Source organism: Labrus mixtus, chromosome 2 (genome assembly GCF_963584025.1).
Source record: "Labrus mixtus chromosome 2, fLabMix1.1, whole genome shotgun sequence".
In the NCBI taxonomy this organism is placed as follows: domain Eukaryota; kingdom Metazoa; phylum Chordata; class Actinopteri; order Labriformes; family Labridae; genus Labrus; species Labrus mixtus.
Genome location: NC_083613.1, coordinates 12,774,122 through 12,796,771, shown reverse-complemented (window position 1 = coordinate 12,796,771; position 22,650 = coordinate 12,774,122). Strand labels below are relative to the sequence as shown.

The window sequence follows — 22,650 nt, the reverse complement described above, 5'->3', positions numbered from 1 at the left end:
TTCTCTGCTCATCCACAGACAGGACGACCAGTCAGACTGCACCTACATTGTTCTGAACGGGCGTTTACGTTCAGTCATCCGCAAGGCGAACGGCAAGAAAGAACTGGTGGGGGAGTACGGACGAGGAGACCTGATCGGAGTGGTGAGAACGTGGCTTCTTCTTTTCTCCCATCACTCTGTGTGCAAGAGTTATACAAACTAAAAGAGCACACTAACCAAGACCAAGACACACCGGAGACCAGAGTGCTCAGAGACCGAGACAAGACCAAGACCAAGACAGGACGAGACCGAGTCAAGACCAAGACCCAGGCCCGGCAGGACCGAGTCAAGACCAAGACCAAGGCAGGGCGAGACCTACACTAGACCAAGACATTTAAGGATCGAGACATAGTCAAGACCAAGACCAAGGCAGGGCGAGACCAAGTCAAGACAGAGATCAAGACCAAGGCAGGGCGAGACCAAGTCAAGACCGAGATCAAGACCAATGCGGGGCGAGACCAAGTCAAGACCGAGATCAAGACCAATGCGGGGCGAGACAGAGTCAAGATCAAGACCAAGACAGGACGAGACCGAGACAAGAAAAATCATCATCTTGTGTGCAGGGGGCGTGTCACTCACTAAGACCGTAACACAGGGAAGGTTGCGGCCGTAACCGGGTGAAAAAAATGTAATTGAGCCATCTTGATTTAAAATCCGGAGTCTGCCCAGTCTGAGACCGGGACAAGAACGGGTAAAACTGCTTTAGATTCCGAGACGAGACCGAGACCTTCTCGAGACCAAGACTACAACACCAATACAAACAGAATATTAAGCTGGAAGTGATGATAAAAAATTTTTTTTTGTTTTATTTTATTAGTTTTTTTTTGCGATCAGACCGAACCCCTCTGTCAACTGTAAAAACATACTTTTATATATATTTTATATGTTTGTTGTGTTGTTTGTTCTCGTCTCGGGTTCCTTTTTATTGATTTCCTCCTGGGATCATCGACTTCTCGACTTCAAGGCCTTTGCACACTGAGTCCGTTCTTTTGGATCCTAACTGAATCTGACTCGACTTGAGTTGAATCATGTTTCTTTTTTTTATCCTTTAGGTGGAAGCCTTGACCAGACAGCCGAGAGCCACCACGGTCCACGCCGTGAGAGACACCGAGCTGGTCAAACTCCCCGAGGGAACCCTCAACAACATCAAGAGACGATATCCTCAGGTCAGTGTCTTGATCTAGTCTTGAGTGTGTTTGTGAGCAGCTGAGATGGTGCTGATGCTTCATGTCTGTTCAGGTGGTGACGCGTCTGATCCACCTGTTGGGACAGAAGATTCTGGGGAACCTGCAGCAGGGCCGCGGGCCGTTCTCAGGTAACGTGGTCGAGTGGAGGGGTTTTATGTCCAGCCTACATAAAGAACACTCTTTACACGCCGTGTGATCCTCTCTTTAGGTTCAGCCCTGACCAGCGCCGATGTCACCAACCCCGCCAGCAACCTCTCCACGGTGGCTGTCCTGCCCGTGTGTGACGAGGTGCCAATCAACGCGTTCAACCTGGAGCTCAGCCACGCCCTCAGTGCCATCGGTAGGCCCAAATGCTTCTGGGAATTAGAGTTCTTTAACCAAAGCCATTTAGATTCAGCTCCGCTAATGTTTGCTGCTTGCAGGTCCCACTCTGCTTTTGACCAGTGACATAATCAGAGAGCGGCTGGGAGCTTCTGCTTTGGACAGGTCAGTCAGACGATCAAAGAAAACCTTGTTGTTTGAGGCGCCGGATAGAGCTTAAGGTTATGTCGGGCGCCCGCATATATGGAGGCTGTAGTCCTTCTTGCAGCAGCAGGTGGCCGCCCAGAGAAAAAGGCGCAGAGCCCAGCATCCTTTTTCCGAGCACTGCTGTTTTTTTTTTTGTGGCTGCTTTAAATGCTTTGGTTTTCAGAAAGGTGCTGTTCACATCCTTGGACGCTCTTTTGTGCGATATCCCCTGTAATTTTGTCTTATACGTATCGTGCCCTGTACTCACATCCTCCTCCCTCTGTGTCCAGAAAAGTAGGAAAGCAAACATCCTCCATTTGATGCTCGAAAAGCGAGCGATAAATCAGAATCAGAATCAGAATAAGAATAAGATTGATTAGAATCAGAATCAGGGTTTATTGCCAAGTACATTTACACATACAAGGAATTTGACTTGGTGTATTGGTGCTAAACAGTTAACAAGGAAATAAAGCAGAACTAGCAACAACTTAAATAATACAGTATAAGAAGATATTAAAATATATAAAATAGAATTTAAAAATGTAAAATATAAAAAATAAAAATAAAAAACACAAAATGTACAAAAGGTGCAATGTAGGAGCTGTGCAGTGGACTATGAGAAAAAATCTTAGTGTGTGTAACTACTCACAGAGTGCATGTAAGGAAGATACATTTTTTAAAATGTACAGTCAAAAGAAATGGAGCGGCTGTTTTTAAGTGAATGTTGTCCTAGAGACAAGATGCACGTGCAGCACTTTTATTCTCAATGCTTCATCCAATCCCTCCATAGCGCAAATCCAGCTCTTTTCAGCCTGGATAAAAACATCACATGGACACAGCACCTTATAAAACACTGACAGTCATGGATGGGCTTCTGACTTCTCCTTTAAAAGCCATATGGTTCTGAATTAAATGTAATGTTGTGTACATATTTCCTGTATTTCCTTTTTTTTGTAAATTTTATTTCATTCAAACAAACAATAAAGTTAAGAAAAACAAACAAGCATATAATCTCAAATTTTGAATGTAAAGGAGCAGAAAGAAGTCTAATCTTATCTTATCTGCCCCTCTTTCACAAAGCATTAATTAAAACAAAACAAAACACTTCAATTCAAAAACAATAAAATACATTTACTGCAGGCAAACAGCCACTGGCAGCCCCATCGTAGGTCCTCCTTAACAATTCATTTTACACTATTTTAAATAAAGAGACTGAGTAAAAAACATGGATGGTCATTAAACTGTGCTGAAACCACAAAGCTAGTGGTGGCATTAGACTTTAGCACAGTACTGTATTTTATTCTTCGGTTACATTCACCCCTGTTATTGTCTGTTTTAGTGAATTGCAATGCTGTTGCATATCCTCATCCCTAGTTTCCTCTTGTTCCTCTCAGTATCCATGAGTATCGTCTCTCCGGCTGGCTGGCCCAGCAGGAGGATATTAATCGGATTGTCCTGTACCAGACGGACAACAGCATGACCCCGTGGACTCAGCGCTGCATCCGCCAGGCTGACTGCATCCTCATTGTCGGCCTGGGTGACCAGGAGCCTGCCCTGGGAGAGGTCAGAGTCTGAAAAAAAAAGCTCTTAAATGTGTACATCAACTCTTTCTAACTCGTTGTTTCTCTCCTCCTCTCTTTCCCTCCAGTTGGAGCAGATGCTGGAGAACACAGCAGTTCGGGCTCTGAAGCAGCTGGTCCTTCTGCACAAAGAGGACGGGCCGGGCCCCTCCAGGACGGTGGAATGGCTCAACATGCGTAGCTGGTGCTCCGGCCATCTGCACCTCAAGTGTCCCCGCAGGGTCTTCTCCAGACGCGGCCCCAACAAACTAGTACGAAGCAAACGCCAACGTTATTTTTCATAAAGCTCCATCCTCACTGCATCATGGGATTGCCAGATATTCTCAAATTTGATGACTTGGTTGAAGATGAAATTGATAATCCTTGCATTGATTTCTAAAAGCTAAGACAGAAAGTTATTGTAAATAATAAACATGTGAGACTCTGCGTTCCATGTGCGTTCTCTGCAGAGGGAGGTTTACGAGAAGGTGTTTGAGAAGACGGCAGACAGGCACAGCGATTTCTCTCGGCTGGCCCGAGTCCTGACCGGAAACAGCATCGCTCTGGTGCTGGGAGGAGGCGGAGCCAGGTGAGCAGGGCGGAGCCACACATATATATGTGACTGCAGACATGTGGAGGGCAGTTTAGTGTCCTACAAATCAAACAGCAATCCACCAATTAATATAGTCCTATGTGTCAGTTATCCCCTTTATCCATACATTATTATGAAAGGGAGCCAGTGTAAAGACAGGAGGGAAGATGATTAGATGAATTTGTCAGCAGCTTAGCAGGAGCATTTTGAACCACTTTTTGGCAGCTCAAGGATGTGACGCTAACCCAGAACTTCCACCAGACACGTTAGCATTGCGTAGCACTGTGTTATGGAGCAGCACAGCCGGACAGCTGGAATGCCAAGACTTAGGAATTCCTGCTGTAATTATACAGAGTCACTCGCTACTGTGCAAGATAATCCGATGTATGTTGTATAAAACCGTATAAAACCCCTTACAAACAAGTAAACAAACACACATAAGGTCATTGTTCTGAACGGTCAAAACAGAGTGTTTGTTTTATTCTGAAAATAAACCGGATGTTTTGATGTTGTTGCGGTCACAGACTTCCCGTCCTGCTCGTCCTGCTCGATCTTTTCTGTGGTAAATTGATGCATGCTCTGGCAAAAATTCAAATTCAAATTCAAAAAACTTTATTTGTCCCTGGGGGACAATTTAAAGGCACACAGAGCAGTAAATTAACAACAGTGCAGGTAGACGAAACATTTTAAACCTAAAATATAAAGTGTCAATTTAAATACAACTTAAAGCTTAAACTTAACTTAAAATACAAAATATAAAAAGAGTAGATGTAAGTGGACAGTGATCGGACTAACAGATGTAAACAGAACTATGTGCAGTAAAATAGAAGCCTTGTGTATCTGCTGCAGAGGGCCCCCTGATGGAGCTGAGACGCAGCGCAGCGGAGCGAGTGGAAGCACACACACTGAAGAAATTAAAAACATATCAGCTAAAAAACACCATGAAACAAAAGCATGTGAAGTCCTCTCTCTCTCAGCTGTGGACACAACAGGCCTGAGTTTGGCTTCATGTCTTCGATGGTGAACGGAGGAGCGGTTGTGCAGGAAGATGCAGGATTATTTTTTACAACGTCTGATGTACCTGAGTGTTTCCTGTTTCCCCCTCCTGCAGAGGCTGCTCTCATGTGGGTGTGATCAAAGCTATGGAGGAAGCTGGGATTCCTATCGACATAGTGGGCGGGACCTCAATCGGCTCATTCATTGGTGCGCTGTACGCTGAGGAGAGGAGCGCCGTCAGAACCAAACAAAGAGCCAGGGAGTGGTCGAAGGTGCGACACACATCAGCGGCCGCTATATACTTGTTGAGCTAACTTGTCTTATTAACAAAAGACATGCTTCTAATAGATCCGTGTCGTGTTGTTGAACAGGCTATGAACTCGGTATTTAAGACCGTGCTGGACCTGACGTATCCCATCACCTCCATGTTCTCCGGCTCTGCCTTCAACACCAGCATCTATAAAGTGTTCCTGGACAAGCAGGCCGAGGTGAGAGATGGCAGAACCAAGGCGTTCTTCATGAGAAAGAGTCACTTTCAGATTCAGATTTTTTATTGTCCCACAAGGGGAAATTTGCATAGCAACAGGAGCACACACAAGACAAGAAACACAAGGACAACATCATCATAAAACATAAACGAAAACGAATAAAAAAAATTAAAAAAAATTAGACAACACAGCAAAATATAAAACCAAATAAAAATCTGTCAAGAGCCCATACCAGAATGGAATGTGGTTATTAAAGTGCAAAGTGGAGGTGTGCAATTCAAGTGCAAAAAGAGCAACAAATAGCTAATTGTTGTTTAATATATTAATTGCACAAAATGAGACCTGGAGTCTTTTAGTCTTCCTCACAGACATTTACTGGGGGAATAAAAAAGTGTGACACTAAAACACTCTGCTTGTCTCCAGGACCTGTGGCTGCCGTACTTCAACGTCACCACTGACATCACAGCGTCAGCCATGAGGGTTCACCAGGATGGTAAGTGCGGCTGAGCTGACTGCTGTGGTCGCCTCCCATCTTTATCATATCACCGCTGTGATAGGCCAATTGTTTAGTTAAGCTTTCGACAGGGCCAAAGCAGAACATTAGTTACTGTTATTGTTTGTAGATTAGCAGAAATGCACATAAAATACACAAATCATTTGCACGATTAATTGAGTCCTTCTCAGCAATTCTTAACACGCCCCAATCAATAATGCTGCTTCTAATGTGTGAGATCTACACTGACATCAGATTGCGTTCAAAAGGTAATTAAATGGCTAATAATGCGAGCAGCAATCTAAAGAACTAAAACAGCAAAGTAAACTTAAATCATTACTTAAAGGAGCAATATGTAACTCTGACCCCTAGTGTTTAAAATGGGTACTGCAGTCTAAATTCAAAACATTGTAGAGAGCTGTCTCCCCCCGCCCCTCTCTAGAATCGATGCTCACACAGGTTGCCATGTGGTGGACACTGAAGCTTCAGTGTTTAGCCAGCTCTGCATCGGTCTGTAAACCTTTCTGTGTTCTAACCTCTCTCCATTTTTCAAAAGCATCTCCAATATTGATCCTAGTTTGAGCACGTTTCTGCTCGTGGAGCTTATTAGAAACATGCAGAGGCTTTTTAGGTCGGGTACAATCACTTCTATCTGAACCACTTCTCTTGCCCGCTTCCATCGCTGCAACAACTGTTGGTTTGATCTGATAACTGCTCTCATATCTGGCAAACCGAGGGGCGTCCAAAACGGCCGTGTGTGGGGGTGTCTTAAAACCGCCTACCTTCTCTGGTCCAAACAAATCCAGAGCATTCAGGACCAGAATCTAAAGTTAGAAGGAGGACATACTGGCTGCTGCATTGTTGTCAGAGAAGCCAGCACTTCAACATAGCATGTTTCCTTAATGTCTGATCATATAGTAAGGTCACTTTATCATTTCACTCACTACACATCTTACATGTTGCTCCCTTAAGTCAATATATCGCTACTTTGTTGCGCTCACTTCATTTTGAAAGAGGCTGTAGGAACTGTAACAATAGACCTTTTCTTAGTAAATATTGTAATAATATGAAACTGGGTAGAACACAAATTAAACTGGCTTTTAAAGGCGGGTCTACTCCACATTAAATTGAAGCTGATTGGTTCTCAAACAATATTCAAGCTAGTTTCTATAAAGCCATCAAAGCTAACTACAGTAAAATTGGAATATAAAGCTGTTTCCTCCAAGCGGTCCGGTTTGATTCGGTACAGTTCAGTGCGGTATCTGGCTTGCGTTGCTATGGCCAATCGTACCCTCACTGCCCAAGCGGAGTGTAAGCCGGATGTTGATAGTTGCGTCAGCTACGTAAACAAAGGGCAACAATGGATGACGTCCAGCAGAGGTCAGCACCTCCGAGGTCGTCCATTGGGCGGTACCTTGATATCACCGTCTCTCCAAATCCACAGGATATTTAAAATGGTGCGTTTTGCGTTTGTCGGCTGTTACACGGGGAAGTGAAAATTCTATCAACCAATCAACGGACTGCAGAGTGTCTAGCTCCGCCCTTTAGGGTCGGATCGGTATGCTTGGCACCCCAACAGAAGGGGAGCAAAAAAGTACAGACAGTACGGATCGGTTACTCTGGACAGTGGAAACGGCAATAAACGCGTACTGTACTGAACTGAACCGGAGCGCTTGGTGGAAACGGGGCTTAAGTCGCACCAGTCTCACATTGTGCATCACGTGAAGACGTCGCTCCTTTAATTCTAACTTCAGTGTTTTTGTGAATTTGCTGTAAATTAACGCTGATTACTTGATTTTAGTGGTTTGCAGGATTAATTCCTGCAGGGGAATAACTGAATGCTTCTGTTTGCATCTTGGGCATGTGTATGAACTAACCGCTGGAGCAAAGCCTCTCCCCTCTTGCTGTCCCAGTGTTCCCATCATCCTCCTCTCTGTCTCTACTTTCTGAACTGCTCATTTTCCTTCTCTCTCTGCCTTCATCAAACTCTTCTTCTTCTTCTTCTTCTTCTTCTTCTTCTTCTTCTTCTTCTTCTTCCTCCTTCTTAACTTGTCTTTCCCGTTTCTTTCGCTAAACTGATGAAGCTGTTTCATTATTTTCTTGTTCATCACATACAGTATGTGTCTTAAACTCCCAGATGAAGTTCCTCTAAGTCCCTTTAAGGTTAGCTCTGTGTCCACATGGAGAGCTGCCCGTCTGTAGTTTTCACATTAGACCAAATAACCTGCGTAGCTGACCCCTAAACGCTTACTCCAACAACATGTAGGATCCAGAACACTCCTCATCCTGCCGTCCCCTATTTCCTCCTCATTGACATCCCATGATGCTTTTCTCACCCCCTTACATCCACTCTTTGCTTTCTGTAGTTTTTATGGAGTGCTTTGGTCAAACATTTGTAGGGTGGTGTTCTTCAGAATACGTCTTTGACTCGGGTTAACAGAAAGTCGTTATTGTACTCCCTGAGTGACGGACATATGGTGTCATGGCTTTATTCAAATGGGGGACTTTACACCCCCCCCCCCTCTCTCTCTCTCTCTCTCTTTATTACTCTCTCTCCCTCTATCTCCTCGTTCCACCTCGCTTGGTGGACCAGAGAGCTAACTATGCTAATACTACTGCTTTAATATGTTAATATGCTTAATGAACAAAGACTATTGCATGGACGTTAATTTTATTTTGACATTTATCCTCATAAATATCACAGACGTGTCATAGAAGTTCGTCTGAACTGTGAAGCCTGTAGCTCCGAGTCACAGATTGAAATGTGTTGATGTTTTAGTGTCTTGCGATCTGTGTGTGTGTGTGTGTGTGTGTGTGTGTGTGTGTGTGTGTGTGTGTGTTGCGTGCATGTGTGCGTAGTGTAGAGCCCCATTCACATGTGCACAAATCTCCTGAAACCTTTCTGAAACTTTCAGGCTGAGCTGCACGTGTGATCACAAACATCCAAAATGTTCTCTCTGACTTTTTCCTTTCAGGCCCCTAGCAAATGAGGTCAGGGTGAGTCGATGTGTGAAGTGAGTGGGAAGGGCTTGATGAGGTTTATATCAAGCGACTGGGGGCGTATCCGGTGCGATCTCCAAGCATGTTATGCATACGGATTGTTCTGACTCATTTTGAAAGTTGATTAAACGCAAATTTAAAGGCAGGGTTGGTAATTTTCTAAAACTAGCAGGATTTTGAAAGTAGCATTCCCTCAGTGCTCCGTCTACACCCGCCCCCTCCCCTCTGTGCACCCTCTAAAGCCACGCCCCCTCACTTACATGAACGAGCGCCTTTGCTCCAGACCTCAGCTCATCTCTTACATTGTGTAGAAACTACGTCGTCTCATGTCTCATTCAGCGGTAAGTAAACTCACAGTATAAACTCCTAAAGTCATCGGTGACGCGCTTTGAGTGTGGGCTAGAGCACGCAAGAGGTAGAGAGCGAGCAGGGAGACAGGGAGGCGTGTGATTGGTTCATCAGATTGGTACCTCGTGGCAGACATTGGTGGAAGTTTTTACAGACTTACAACTGCTACAGATGACGGATTTTCTTTGTTTGTTTTCAGAGAACATGAGTTATTCATTTCTGTCGGGACCTAAAAATAATTTCAACCAAAATCTTAAAAAGTGGATCTGGAGAAAATCACCAACCCTGCCTTTAAATTCAGACTAAGCGACTCGTCTGAAGTTCAGAAAACTCTCAGAAAACAGTTAAACATTGAGCTCAATTCATTTAAAATTGTCTGCAGGGAAAACATTGTTATTCAGTTTGCCGAGTGTGGCTAACGATAGCGGTGCTTGCCTGTGCTATCACTACGACACAGCCTACATACAGTGTTATCTAAATGTTCTAGATTAAAATATGCGCTGCACCTTTGAAATGCTATACGTTCACTGAGCTTGTTTACATCAAGGCAGGAGAGCCAGAGGAGAAGGCCCCTGAGCCCCTTAGGGCTGCAGCCAGTCAGCAGCTGAGGTTATGTTTACGACTTGGATGGAATATTTGACCGCCATTGAGAGCCAACATAGAAAAATATTATTCATGCATTAAACCGGCTAGTTATTCTTTTGCCAACTGTGGAACTTCACAGTGTCATCATCAAGTTTTTACATAACGTCCTGCCTCCTGAGACACACATCCCCCCCATCCCAGTCAGTCAGGGAGAGGCTGCGTCTGTATGTTTTACAGTTTTGGTTACATTTATCCATAAGCCACTTGTCAGCTGGCGAGCTCTGCCATTGGATAGTCTCAATGCACTGCAGCGACTGTGTAGACTCTACAGAGCCGCTGCTTTGAGGGGCGGTTAAATAAGACCAAATAGAAAAGACCTTTGCACATCCGTTTCATATGACAGGTGACAAGAGAGCACTAAGGTAAACTCCCACACACAGACTAACTTGTGTTTTGGTATTAGACCTTCATCAGGCAAACAGTTTGTTAAAATGGCGGGGCGGGGCGACTATAGGAAGTCGCTACAAGCCTGCAACCAAACATCAATTAACATAATTTCACAAGTCCATCCATCCACCCATCGATTATCTATACAGCTTTTCCTGTTTGGTGTGTGTGTGTGGGGGGGGGGGGGGGGGGGGTTATTGGGCGAAAGGCAGGGTTACATATAGAGACAGACAACCAGCCACACTCACATTTTTTTATATTTTTTTATTTTGATATACTTTATTAATCCCCAAGGGGAAATTCAGGTTAACACTCTGTAATACAAAGACATGCTTCTCACACACACAGGTCCGAATCACACGCATGCACAAACAGGAGCTGTGGCCATGCATTGGTGGAGATGTCAGAGTGAGGCTGCTTCACACTGTGATGCAGGGAGCGCACCAGAGCTGGTGGGGGTTTGTGGCAGTGCTCAGGAAGTGTCCTGGCACTTCTCCAGCTACCAGACCAACTCCCATATTCTGGTCCGCACTGGGACTTGAACAGGCGACCCTACGGGTAATTTAGAATCACCTATGAACCCAACGAGCATGGCAAATTGTTTTCCTGATGAAGGTCTAGTACCGAAACATAGCCAATATATGTTTTTGTTTTGTTTTGTTTTTTTTAAGTTTTATTTTTGGGCGTTTTGTGCCTTTATTGTAGAGATAGGACAGTGGATAGAGTCAGAAAGCAGGGCGAGAGAGAGAGAGAGTAGAGAATGACATGGACAAGAGCCACAGGTCGGATTCGAACCTGGGACGCCCGCTTGAGGTCTACAGCCTCCATACATGGGGCGCGCACACAAACCAATGCGCCACCAGCGCCCTCATAGCCAATATATGTATGATTGCGACTTAGACTGTGTGCAGTGAGTTAACCTTTTAGGGCAGTTTGTGATGAAAGTGAGCTCCTTAAGGCCGATGAGTAAACATCCTGGGATTTCTTGCAAACACTACACACGCCATTTGACATCATGCTCGGTGTGAAAGTTTGCAGACACGTCCATAGTCTCCCACTGGGAGCTGCATGGGTGAATAAGCAACTCAGGAACATCTCAGCAGCCTTCCTGAAATTTTCTAGAAATGTTCAAGTGTGCATATGTGAAAAGCGGCTGAAGTGTTATTGGCCCCACGCTGGAGTTGACTACATTCACCTGAAAACTACAGCAACAAGTTTATAATGTTTACAGTGTTTTCCCATTCCTCTCCGCCCTGGAGGCGTGTCGCACTCTTCCTCTCTGTGTTGCCAGCATGTTCATTTTCTCTCTCTCATCTTAAACCTCTCATTTTCAGCATTCTCCTCTCTCCCTCTATCTTTCTCTCTCTCTCTTTTCTCTCTCTCTCTCTCCCATTCTCTCTCTCTCCCTCTCTCTCTCTTTTCCATCTGTGACGTGGAGTCCGGCCCATATTTGATGTGTTGCTCCTTCTCCATCTCCATTTCCCCGACAGGTTGCGTCTGGCGCTATGTTAGAGCCAGCGCCTCCTACACCCCCTATTTACCTCCCCTGTGCGACCCCAAGGATGGCCACTTGCTTGTGGATGGTTGCTATGTTAACAATGTCCCAGGTCAGATTTTTAAACGCCCGCTCACCGAAACCTCCCCCTCCTCATCCCTGAGTCCCCCCCCCTTTGTTCCTCTCCCTCATAACTAACCCCACACTGACCAGGTGGACACTGGGAGCACATGGTTTGGAAGGAAAGACTTGAACCAATGAATTCCTTAGTGTCGATCCAAACAATAACTCATCTTATCTTTTGGCACACACCACAGAATATTCACTTCGTCGTTAGCTGTGAGGTTTCCCCCATGCATGTCTGGAAGTATATGGGTCGTAAAGAGAGATGCATGATGGTCTGGCTTTCTTCTGGTGCCGTCTATTTGCTGAAACCTTCCACTCCTCTTTATAAATCAATCACCTGGTGAAACATCGACGAGGTTAACTCAGTGTTTTGTAAATCATCACATTCTGCTTCTCTTTACTTTTTAAAAGAACGTCCCAACTCTTTAGGAAACGAGGTTGTGTAAAAGTTAGGACTTGCAGGTAGCTCAGGGTGGCAGGTTATTTTGGATTCTGCGGTGTATCGAGCAGGCGGTCGGTGTGTAGAGCTCAGTGAAGCTGGTAGGGTGAAGGTCATGTCTCAGTGACGGTCCACACCATGTCAACATCACATCTGTCTCTTGCTGCTGTGGGTCATCGTGGATTTCAGTGGTCCTACATGTGTTTGTCCTTTTTGGTCAGAACTGCGGCTTGTTTGCCCCATGACGAAAAGCTCTTTTTCTTTTTTTTTTCTTTTTTCATTTCAATCACCTCCGTCTACAGGAACACGTTCAGTCTCTCCACACAGCTCCTGTCCTCTCCGCTGGCTTTGCTTGCTTCTATGTGCATGCAAGACACCCTGAGCCAATCTGTATACTTCTCATGACTATATTTTGACAGCATGTATTACCTTTTTTCTTTTGAATTACATGGGAATAAGTGTTCTGGATCCTGCTGTTGCAGACTGTAGCCCCCTTTACAAACTGAAACAAGCCCATACATTTAAAGTTGCCTTCCTTCAGAAGAGAGTTCTGCCTTTTATTCACATTCACTCACGCACAGTTGCACCCCTCGCTTTTCTCTGTGGTGCTCCTTATCCTTCCAACCCATGCAGCTCCCGGCCTGCTCCTGCCCCCTGCTGGCTCTGAGCTGGACTGCAAGACTGGGCAGGCCGGGTGCTTCCCTGCCATGTTCACGGTGAAGGATCTCCAAACATTGTCACAACATAAGCCGCGGATATGAAAACAAATAAATAAGTTATTTTACAAAATCATTCACTTCTTCTCCTCCAAAGATTTTCATTATTTTTATCTGAAATTTACCGTTTCTGTGGATCTTGGATTAAATTCAAGGGCTGCGTTTGGGACACGGTTTGGAGATCCTTGAAGCCTTGGTGCTCTGTGATGGTTGCCATTTACTTTTTTACCTTACGCACAAGTCACACAGGGTCTCTGTGCAAGGTAATGAGGTGTGCAGTGGTGTGCAACAGAGAGTCTAAAGGTGGGCAGAACCGCAGTCCCAGCCTTTCTCAGGGATCGGCTTCTTTCCTCTGTCCGACCTCTCTGTGGCGACGGACTGCGGTCTGCGTCGACACTAACCTCAAACTTATCGCAAACATGATTGAGATGTTATCCTCCCTTCCTCCTCCTCCTCCTCCCTCCCTCCCTCCCTCCCTCCCTCCCTCCCTGGTGTGCCAGGCTCTCTGTGGCGCTATGTGCGAGCGAGCATGACCCTCTCGGGGTATCTGCCGCCTCTCTGCGACCCCAAAGATGGCAACTTGCTAATGGACGGTGGCTACATCAACAACCTGCCAGGCAAGTAGAGGTGGTACCCCCCCCCCCCACCCCACCCCCACCCACTACCCCCACCAACATATTATCCTCAGCTCCATCTCCAGGTGGAGTGAGGGAGGGGGATGATTTTTAAGTTTTATGATATGTGTGGTAAGTATGTAGCTGTTGGTCGAATCAATAGGGAGGGGAGTTTGGTGTCAATGGAGGAGGGTGCTGAGTTTTCCCCATCTGAACCTACACCGGCTCAGACCATCAGATCCCTCACATTGATTCTTTACTGCACTTTAAAAAGGAACATATTTTAAAACACTTTACCAGACCCTTAAAGTTGTGTATGAGTCGATGGGGAAAACATCAGCGCCTAAAACTGTCCAGAGAGTGGGTTCAAGTGAACGGTACATTCAGACGATGTTTCACACAAATACTGCATTAAAGAGGAGCAATCTGGTATTTGTCTTTAAAACATCCTGGTGTCAAAAGGTCTAGGATTTAAAAAAAGGGGGTGGGGCTAGCAACGGTGCGTTCCATTTAGCTCTGAAGTCGGATATCGGAGCTGGGAGTGACGTCGCACCCGAGTCGAATCAGCGACATGGACGCCTCCAGGAGTAGCTTTAGTTTTGCTCGCTAATATCTGACGATAACGACACACAAAGAGATAGTTTGAGGGGGGAAAAGTCACATGACAACATGTGCACAGATGGAACTGTCACAATACTAACGGCACTGTGGATGAACATAGCAGCCGTGTTGGATTTTAGCTCAGGCTAACTGAAGTTCCTCAGAGTTTCCCCAAGTCTGTTTTTTCCGCTTCATGGGGCGCTCCTGATGACGTATCCGACCGGGAACTTGGAATTTCCCGACCTCCGAGATGAAATGGAACGCACCATGTGCACATGTATTACATCTGAATAAGAAAACTGAAGATTTTTAGTTCTTCCTTTTTAGATAAATTGAATTCAGGACACCAGGGTGTTTTGAGATAAGTGTGATACAAGTGTGTTTCTATTTCCGAGTCTGTCTCTGTGTAATTATCATTATAAAGAGTGAATCTGTACTGATGAAACCATATCTGACAAACCTCTGGAGTGATGTATTTGAATTCTCTTCTTTCTATGTGAATCATGTCCAATCATCTCCCAGTAAACACTCATTCTGGAGGTTTGTGAAACGTGGTGCCTGCACAGCCCGAACATTGATCCGATTAAAGCGAGCCTGGTGAAATCAGCATCTTTCATTCCGGCCTCCCCGGAGAGTTTGTGCTCCAGCAGCTCTATTTAAAGTTGTTCTTGGCACTCTGGATCAGTGCTTTGGGCTTGTTTGGATGTCGTCCTGTTTCCGCGTTTGAATCGGCTTACACCACAAAGATGCTCACTATCTTTTCAACAGTAACACGTAAATGAGAAGGGTTACGACCTCCTGTGCTCAGTGACCAGGAAAGGACTGCATTTAGTCACTCATTGGTGATGAATATTTCAAAGTTAATCCGACAGTTTAAAGAAGAAAATGCCTTTCTGTGGTGTAAGTCTGTTGTAAGCCGTGTGGTTACTAAACTGAAGGTTAAAAGAAGCTGTTAATATCCTGAAACAAGATGAATAACTCTGGATTTATTGTCTCACCATCTCTGCTGCTGGATTTTGTCGTGCCGTATTTGTGTGTGTGTGTGTGTGTGTGTGTGTGTGTGTGTGTGTGTGTGTGTGTGTGTGTGTGTGTGTGTGTGTGTGTGTGTGTGTGTGTGTGTGTGTGTGTGTGTGTGTGTGTGTGTGTGTGTGTGTGTGTGTGTGTGTGTGTGTGTGTGTGTGCGTGCGTGCGTGTGTGTGAACGCTGGTCCACACGTTACACGTCCAACAGCCGACATTGCAAGGAACATGGGTGCAAGAACGGTCATCGCCATCGATGTGGGTAGCCAAGACGAGACTGACCTCTGTAACTATGGCGACAGCCTGTCCGGCTGGTGGTTGCTGTGGAAACGGATCAATCCCTGGGCAGAGAAAGTGAAGGTACGGTGCAGCTTTTAGTATTAAAGGTGACATATTCTCCTCCTCTTCAATCAGTGTAAATAAGTCTCAGAGCTCCACAAAACATGTGTGTGAAGTTTCTTGTTCTAAATCCACTCTGATCCTGTATTTGATCATGTCTATAAACCCCTCTATTTCAGCCCTGATCAGAACAGGCTGTTTCTGTGTCTGTACCTTTAAATATGTAAATGAGCTGTGTCTGACCACGCCCCCTCTCTTGAAGGGTGTACTCGGTCTTTCTCGCTCCATGTCCTATTGTTTACAGTGAGAAGGCAGACTCAGAGGGCAGAACAAACACCTAGCTGTGGGAGTGTCACCCACCTGGGGGAGGGGCTACTGCCCTTTGTGATGTCATGAAGGGAAAAATCTCCAAACAGCCTGTTTGTGCACACATTTTCTGAAAAGTGGAGCAGGTAAAAGACGGAGAGGATGGACTTTTCTCATCATTAGGGGGTTTGAAGACGGACTAGAGACACATATTAGAGTTAGAGGAACATGGAGAAGTGGATTTTACAGAATATGTGACCTTTAAAAAAACACACCTGAGTTATACGTTTGTTACGTTTCTCTCTTGTTGTGCAGGTTCCAGACATGGCAGAGATCCAGTCTCGGTTGGCCTACGTGTCCTGTGTGCGTCAGTTAGAGGTAGTGAAGAAGAGTGCCTACTGCGAGTACATCCGGCCACCAATCGACCGCTTCAAGACCATGGACTTCGGCAAGTTTGACGAAATCTACGTGAGTTACTTTTCTTTTTATTTATAAACATCCAGAATGTTCTACTATCAAAGGCAATTATAATAACGTGATTAAATTAAAAATAGCTTATTTAAGACACTTTTTATGGTGAAGGTACACGCACACAGACAGACACACACAAACACAGACACACACACACACACATACACACACACACACACAGACAGACACACACACACAAACAAAGACACACACACACACTCACAGACAAACACACACACACACACACACACACACACAGACACACACACACAAACAAAGACACACACACACACACAGACACACACACACACACACACACAGACACACACACACAAACAAAGACACACACACACACTCACAGACAAACACACACTCAGACACACACACTCACACAGACAGACAGACACACTGATCACTGATAAATGATCTAAAATAACAGAATATGTTAAAAAGTCCATTTGTGTAACATTACATATTGTGTAAATGAAATGTATTACTTTGACTGACAGATGCTGGCCTATTCAAAGACTGCAAATCTAGATTCTGTAATCTTGACTTTCTGGTCTCTGGATCAGAATGATCCTATCTGAAAAGCCTTTGAAAAACCAGGACAAAATCTACAAGATTACTTTTTTCTGGGATAGCAAAAAAAGGGATTACAAAATCTGGATCACTTTTTTTGAAAAACTGGGCCCAGCGGATAACCTTTAACCTTCCTCATGTTTAATTAATGAAGTACTCTCTTTTGTTTATTTGAACTACAACAGGACGTGGGCTTCCAGCACGGCAAGTTGTTGTTCACTGGCTGGGCTCGAGGCGACATCATCGAGAACATGCTGAAGGATCACCGCTCGGCCGACTACAATGAAAGCAAGAGAGCTGATGTGAGGCCATACACACACACACACACACACACACACACACACACAGACACACACAAAGACACCTACACACACACACACTCACAGACAGACACACAGACACATACAAAGACACACACACACACGCACACAGACACACACAAAGACACACACACACACACACACACACACACACACAGACACACACACACACACACAGACACACACACACACACAGACACACACAGACACACACAGACACACACGCACACAGACACACACGCACACTCAGACAGACACACAGACACAGATACACACACACACACAGAAACAGACACACATACATGCACACACACACAGACACACACACACACACACACACACATACAAACACACACACACACACACACACAGACATACACACATACAAACACTCACACACACACACACACACACTCACAGACAGACAAAGACACATACACACACACACACACACGCACACTCAGACAGACACACACGCACACAGACACACACACACAGACACACACGCACACAGACACACACACACACAGATACACACACAGATACAGACACACACACACACACAGACACACAAACACACACAGACACACAAACACACACACACACACAAACGCACACACACACACAGACAGAGATACACACACACACACACACACATTATAAATGATGTGTTTAATGGCTGATGCATCATTACCATGGTAACCATCATTGCAGTTTGCTCCTCAGCTCATACTCTCAGTGTCTTGTCTCGTAGTCCTGCACGTGTCCAGGAGCCGACTTCACTGACCTCGCAGAGATCGTATCCAGGATTGAACCGGTCCAAAGCTATGTCGCTGCAGAAGGTGAGTGATCGCTCCGCCACAGCTCGCTCGCACACATCATGTTAAAGGTCCTTGTTACAGACGTCTCCTCCATTAAATGTACAGTTCCTCTTTGGAGATTATGTCGGGTTTCATCAGTGTGATAAATAACCGCTGGTCGCTTTCACTCGGCCTGTTTTATTGAAATACAGTAGCAGGTGTCACTGATGCTTTATGGGTAATATCTGAAACCAGGGGCTCAGTCATGTGATAAATTCTCCCGGTAATGTCTCCTCTAAATCTCTCCGTTCAGCGGAGGAGTCGGACTGTCTGACGGAGTACGAGGAAGACGGGATGGACACGGTGAGAGAGGAGGAGGGGGAGGAGGAGGAGGAAGAGGCAGAGGATGCTGAGGATCACTCCCCCGGAGAGTGGGGCCAGAACGGAGTCTTTCAAACGGTAAGATTTTTAAAATAAACCCACAGCTGCTGAGAACATCCCTACTACAGGGTTTCTCAACATGAGCCCTATTCACACGGGACTAGACCTCATGTGATTTAGAAATTACCCTAACCCCGGAGCCCTCGTTGGAACGGCACAACGGAGAAATACTATATACAGAGTCCCTCTGCACCTTTAAGAAAAAGCTAAAGACCCAGCTCTTTCATGAATACCTACTAACTTAATGATGATGGTCTCCATATTATTGATGATGATGATGGTTGTGACGATGGTTTTTGTTTGATAACGATGACTTATAAGATGGTTTCTATACTGATTAGAACTCTCAAGAACTGACGTCAATGTTGTGCCTTGCCTCTGGTCACTTCCTGTCAGCACCTGTGTGTCCAATCAGACTCAAAGCTGATCGTTTGCTCTTCCTGACATTGTTCCCTTTTTTCTAGATCCTTGCTTATGTTGTACTTACTCTCTGATGTACATCGCTTTGGATAAAAGCGTCTGCTAAGTGAATTGTAGAATTGTAGAAATACTGATTGGAAAGCGTCTGATCGCTAGCTGAAGTTATAGGCCTAGTGTTACCACATAATAACTGTTGAGCCTGTTGAAAGATAGACAAATGTTCCTTACCGCATGCTGCCATGCATGTAATCCATCTAATCATCTTTGGAGATTTCGCTCTTCTGATGGATTTCAGCTGGCTCTTTCTGCGAATGGGTCTCCATGCTTTGTAGCTAGATGAGCCTCCTGAATTTGCACCCAAAATGCTGTCAAAACTTTCATTTATAATTGCCAACGCAGTCGGCATAATTCTCGACCGGGAAAAAGGCAGAAAAAAGACGCTGAGAACACATAAAAAAACAACCCCAAATCACAGAGATTCCGATTCGCACGGGACTAATATTATCACATAACCTCTAATATAATTTGTGGTGGAATTTTTACTTTACAAATTACGCACATGGCAGATTCGCATGGGATTAAGATCACAGACGACCTCCTGCAGTCATTATAAATTACTAGAGGTCCCCAGGTAATACTAGTCCCGTGCGATTACGGCTAAAGGTGTTGTTAAAAAATGTCAGGCTGTGTAAAAAAAAAGAACAAGAGAGGATGTGCTGGTCGATTTGTTCTTTGAGATATTTAAAACTAAAAAGGTTAAATGTGTCTTTTACGTTAGCTTATACTCAAAAGCAACCTTCAGAGATCAGCTGCGCAGGTGACAACAATCTCTCTTCTTCTTCTTTGCAGGATGAGGAAAAATGTGTGAGACAGCGCAGGAAGTTCACCAGTGACACGTCTGAAGTCTCCGACTGCTGACAGCGGGCCGTGGAGGAGGAGAGGGAGTTCAAACGAGAGTGAGGGCCAAATAAAGGGTCCGAGGCGGTCCGAGGCTGGAGACGTGAATACCACACTGGACTCTTTCAACTTCTGAGACTCTTTAAAAAGAACTTTCACTGGCTTCATCGTTTCACAAGCTGAAATACCACACACACAGGTTTCCTCTCATCGCTTTTTACACCAGACTGAATCATTGCCAGAATCCCTGCCTGCCAACTCCCGAACCTGCCAAAACCAGTTCTCAAACAAAAAAAACCCCACAACCAAACAGGGACGCTTTCGATCTTCACGTTCACTCAGAAGGACCGAGCCTCCGAGTCCCAGTCTGTGTCGCTGCTTCTCTCTTTCATCGCACTCCTCTCTTTGTTTTTAATAATATAGTCGATGAATTGATGACGCTCGCTGTTCAGACGAGTGTGAGCTGCCTGAGTGCTGGGAGGAGAGTGTGCTTTGATTTGTTGAAATAGAAACAGGAAACGCAGAGGCAAAGTCAGAAATGAATCAAATAGATCCGTTCAAGGTGGTTTAGTTTAGAAGTAGAAGAATGGAAGAGAAGTGGTTCCCAAATCTTTCCTTGGGTTGCGATATACCCCCCCAAACTTCTTCTTATCTGTAGAATTAACTTTGAACAGTAGCTGCTTACAGACTGTAATCACTCCCTCAACAGCGCTCGCTGTAACAAAGTTCTGTCGTCTCTCCCCCTTTGTGTCTCTGTGTGTCGTTTTAAATTGGGGTAAGGCCTGTGAGGCACGCTGTGTGAACACACACACACTCCAACGCCTTCACCCAGACGTCCCTACTCCGTGCGTGCAGACGAGGTCTTGGACAAATGTCTGCAAATAAAGAGTTGCAACTCAAGGTTTGTGACAAATAACTGAACAAACTAACTTTTACTATAGAAGGTGCAGCCGCTGCAAAAAAAACCTTCAGAGGGCGCCTGTGGAGTGAGCGAGGCTGCGTGTGCATACGGGCGACCAAATAAAATAAGTGTGGAAAAATACATTTGAACATATGAAGAACTCTCGCTGTAGCGTCGCTCCTAGAAGAGGAGGTGGAAATGTCATAAGCGGAGGTAAAGCCTCCTACTTGATATGATATGACGTGACATTGACGAGCGCTGCGACTCCGCGTCTTGAAAAACTTGTCGTGCGGCAGCAGAGAAGAGCGCCCGGTGAGCGCTGTACCAGAGGAAAACAACAGACTAGCTGCCGATGCTTTTCCAGCGACGGGCCTCTGAGTAATCGGGCCCTTACGCATCTTCTACATGTTTTAATCGTGAGAGCTTACGTTGCTTTTGATCGATTTTCTCATCACTGAATCTGATACGACGTCTCTGAAGCTCGTCACTTCATGCTGTCGAGAGCTAACGCTAACTGAGTCACCATAACGTTCATTCTGCAGTCCTTCTGCACAATTGGCCCTCTTTGCCAGCAGTGCAGAGCTGACTGCATTGTTTTTGTTAAGCCTCGCTGCGCCCCCGACATAACTTCAGACCCCCCTCCCCTCAGTTTGGGAATCACTGAAGTAGAGAATCAGGCAGGAAGCTTTAGGAGAAATAGATTTTCACGTAGAATCTAAAGTAGACAGAACGGAGCTGGACCGGTATTGTGACGATGACTGAACACTGAAGGATTTTAACGGCGGTTAAACAAGAACAACGGAGACGTTTAAATTTAAAGTTAACGGACACTAGGAGAGAAAGAGAAAGAGCGTGATTTTCTCTCGGCGGACTAAAGGATGACAGAACATGAAGAACATGTGTGGGGGTGAATGAGATGATTTTAAGTGTGTGTGCGTGTGTGTGCGTGTGTGTGTGTGTGTGTGTGTGTGTGTGTGTGTGTGTGTGTGTGTGAGCGCGCGTGTGTGTGCATGGAGTTGTGTTTTGCGTGAGATGAAGACGATGCCTTTTCAACCAGTGTTATAGATCCACTCGCAGAGAGCCGTGAGTGTGGAGAGGAGCGACCACTTCACCGACACTACAAACAGGTGTGAACATCCAGAGGTCACGTGCTGACCTCGAGGTTCAGGTGTGTGTCACTGAGTCTCAGCAACTGCAGATGAAGAATAATAAGTCAGAACGCCAAGTCATCCTTCACCTCGTCCTGTAACTTTAACACTGTAACTAACATGGACCTCTTCTAGAAATGTAAGGAGATTAAATAATGATACACATGATGTTGATATTGATAAATCTGTATATGAGGTGTAGATTGGTACGTTGATGCTTCGCTGCAGAACAAGAGGAAAAGATTTCCCCTCTTCCATCCTGCTTTGTTTTATTTATGTGTTAACTCGGCTTTTTAAAAACTGCTTTTCTTTTCTGTTTTTTTTTTAATTGTGTTTGGGGAGAGGGTGTGGTCTAATTTAAATAACTTGGCTTTAGCTGTTTTGCACTGAAACATTTGAAGTGTTCTCTGCTCCGAGTGTGTTTGGTGATTGTTTGCCAACATCCTTGAGATGTCACGGGAATCTAAAGACTAAAAAAAACAGATGATTTAATACGCATATTGGAAAATAAATAGAATATGCATCACTTCATGTGGTTGATACGTTTCTTATTCTTCTACCTTTGAATGCATGTCAACTGTTGAATGAATCAAAATCTGTTTTAAGGTCACAGAACGTCAAAACTGAACACAAGCCGAACACATGATCCTCCTCTTCAACCTCCAGAGTAAATAAGTGTCAGAGCGCCTCAAAACGTGTGTGAAGTTTCTTGTTCTAAATCTACTCTGATCCTGTATTTGATCATTTGGTCTATAAACCCCTCTATTTCAGCCCT

At 45.0% G+C, this 22,650-nt stretch overlaps 1 protein-coding gene across 8 annotated transcripts in view; it reads left to right on the top strand.

Annotated features, from left to right (window-relative positions):
• Positions 1-22,406, top strand: part of pnpla6 (patatin-like phospholipase domain containing 6) — a 46,887-nt gene extending 24,481 nt beyond the window's left edge. For 2 of the 8 annotated variants that reach the window (XM_061064283.1, XM_061064291.1), the window contains exons 19-37: positions 19-142; positions 1,092-1,205; positions 1,279-1,354; positions 1,435-1,566; positions 1,649-1,712; positions 3,128-3,296; positions 3,382-3,564; positions 3,763-3,881; positions 4,996-5,152; positions 5,252-5,368; positions 5,792-5,861; positions 11,732-11,848; positions 13,518-13,634; positions 15,462-15,610; positions 16,211-16,363; positions 17,134-17,250; positions 18,023-18,110; positions 18,382-18,527; positions 19,779-22,406. In XM_061064283.1, coding sequence (XP_060920266.1) covers positions 19-142; positions 1,092-1,205; positions 1,279-1,354; positions 1,435-1,566; positions 1,649-1,712; positions 3,128-3,296; positions 3,382-3,564; positions 3,763-3,881; positions 4,996-5,152; positions 5,252-5,368; positions 5,792-5,861; positions 11,732-11,848; positions 13,518-13,634; positions 15,462-15,610; positions 16,211-16,363; positions 17,134-17,250; positions 18,023-18,110; positions 18,382-18,527; positions 19,779-19,847 — 2,281 coding nt within the window. In that variant the 3' untranslated portion in view covers positions 19,848-22,406. Of the gene's footprint in view, positions 1-18; positions 143-1,091; positions 1,206-1,278; positions 1,355-1,434; positions 1,567-1,648; positions 1,713-3,127; positions 3,297-3,381; positions 3,565-3,762; positions 3,882-4,995; positions 5,153-5,251; positions 5,369-5,791; positions 5,862-11,731; positions 11,849-13,517; positions 13,635-13,717; positions 13,764-15,461; positions 15,611-16,210; positions 16,364-17,133; positions 17,251-18,022; positions 18,111-18,381; positions 18,528-19,778 lie in introns of those variants that run through there. The other 6 variants (XR_009676624.1, XM_061064303.1, XM_061064312.1 and 3 more) reach the window with 6 other exon arrangements.
• Positions 22,407-22,650: the final 244 nt, after the last annotated feature.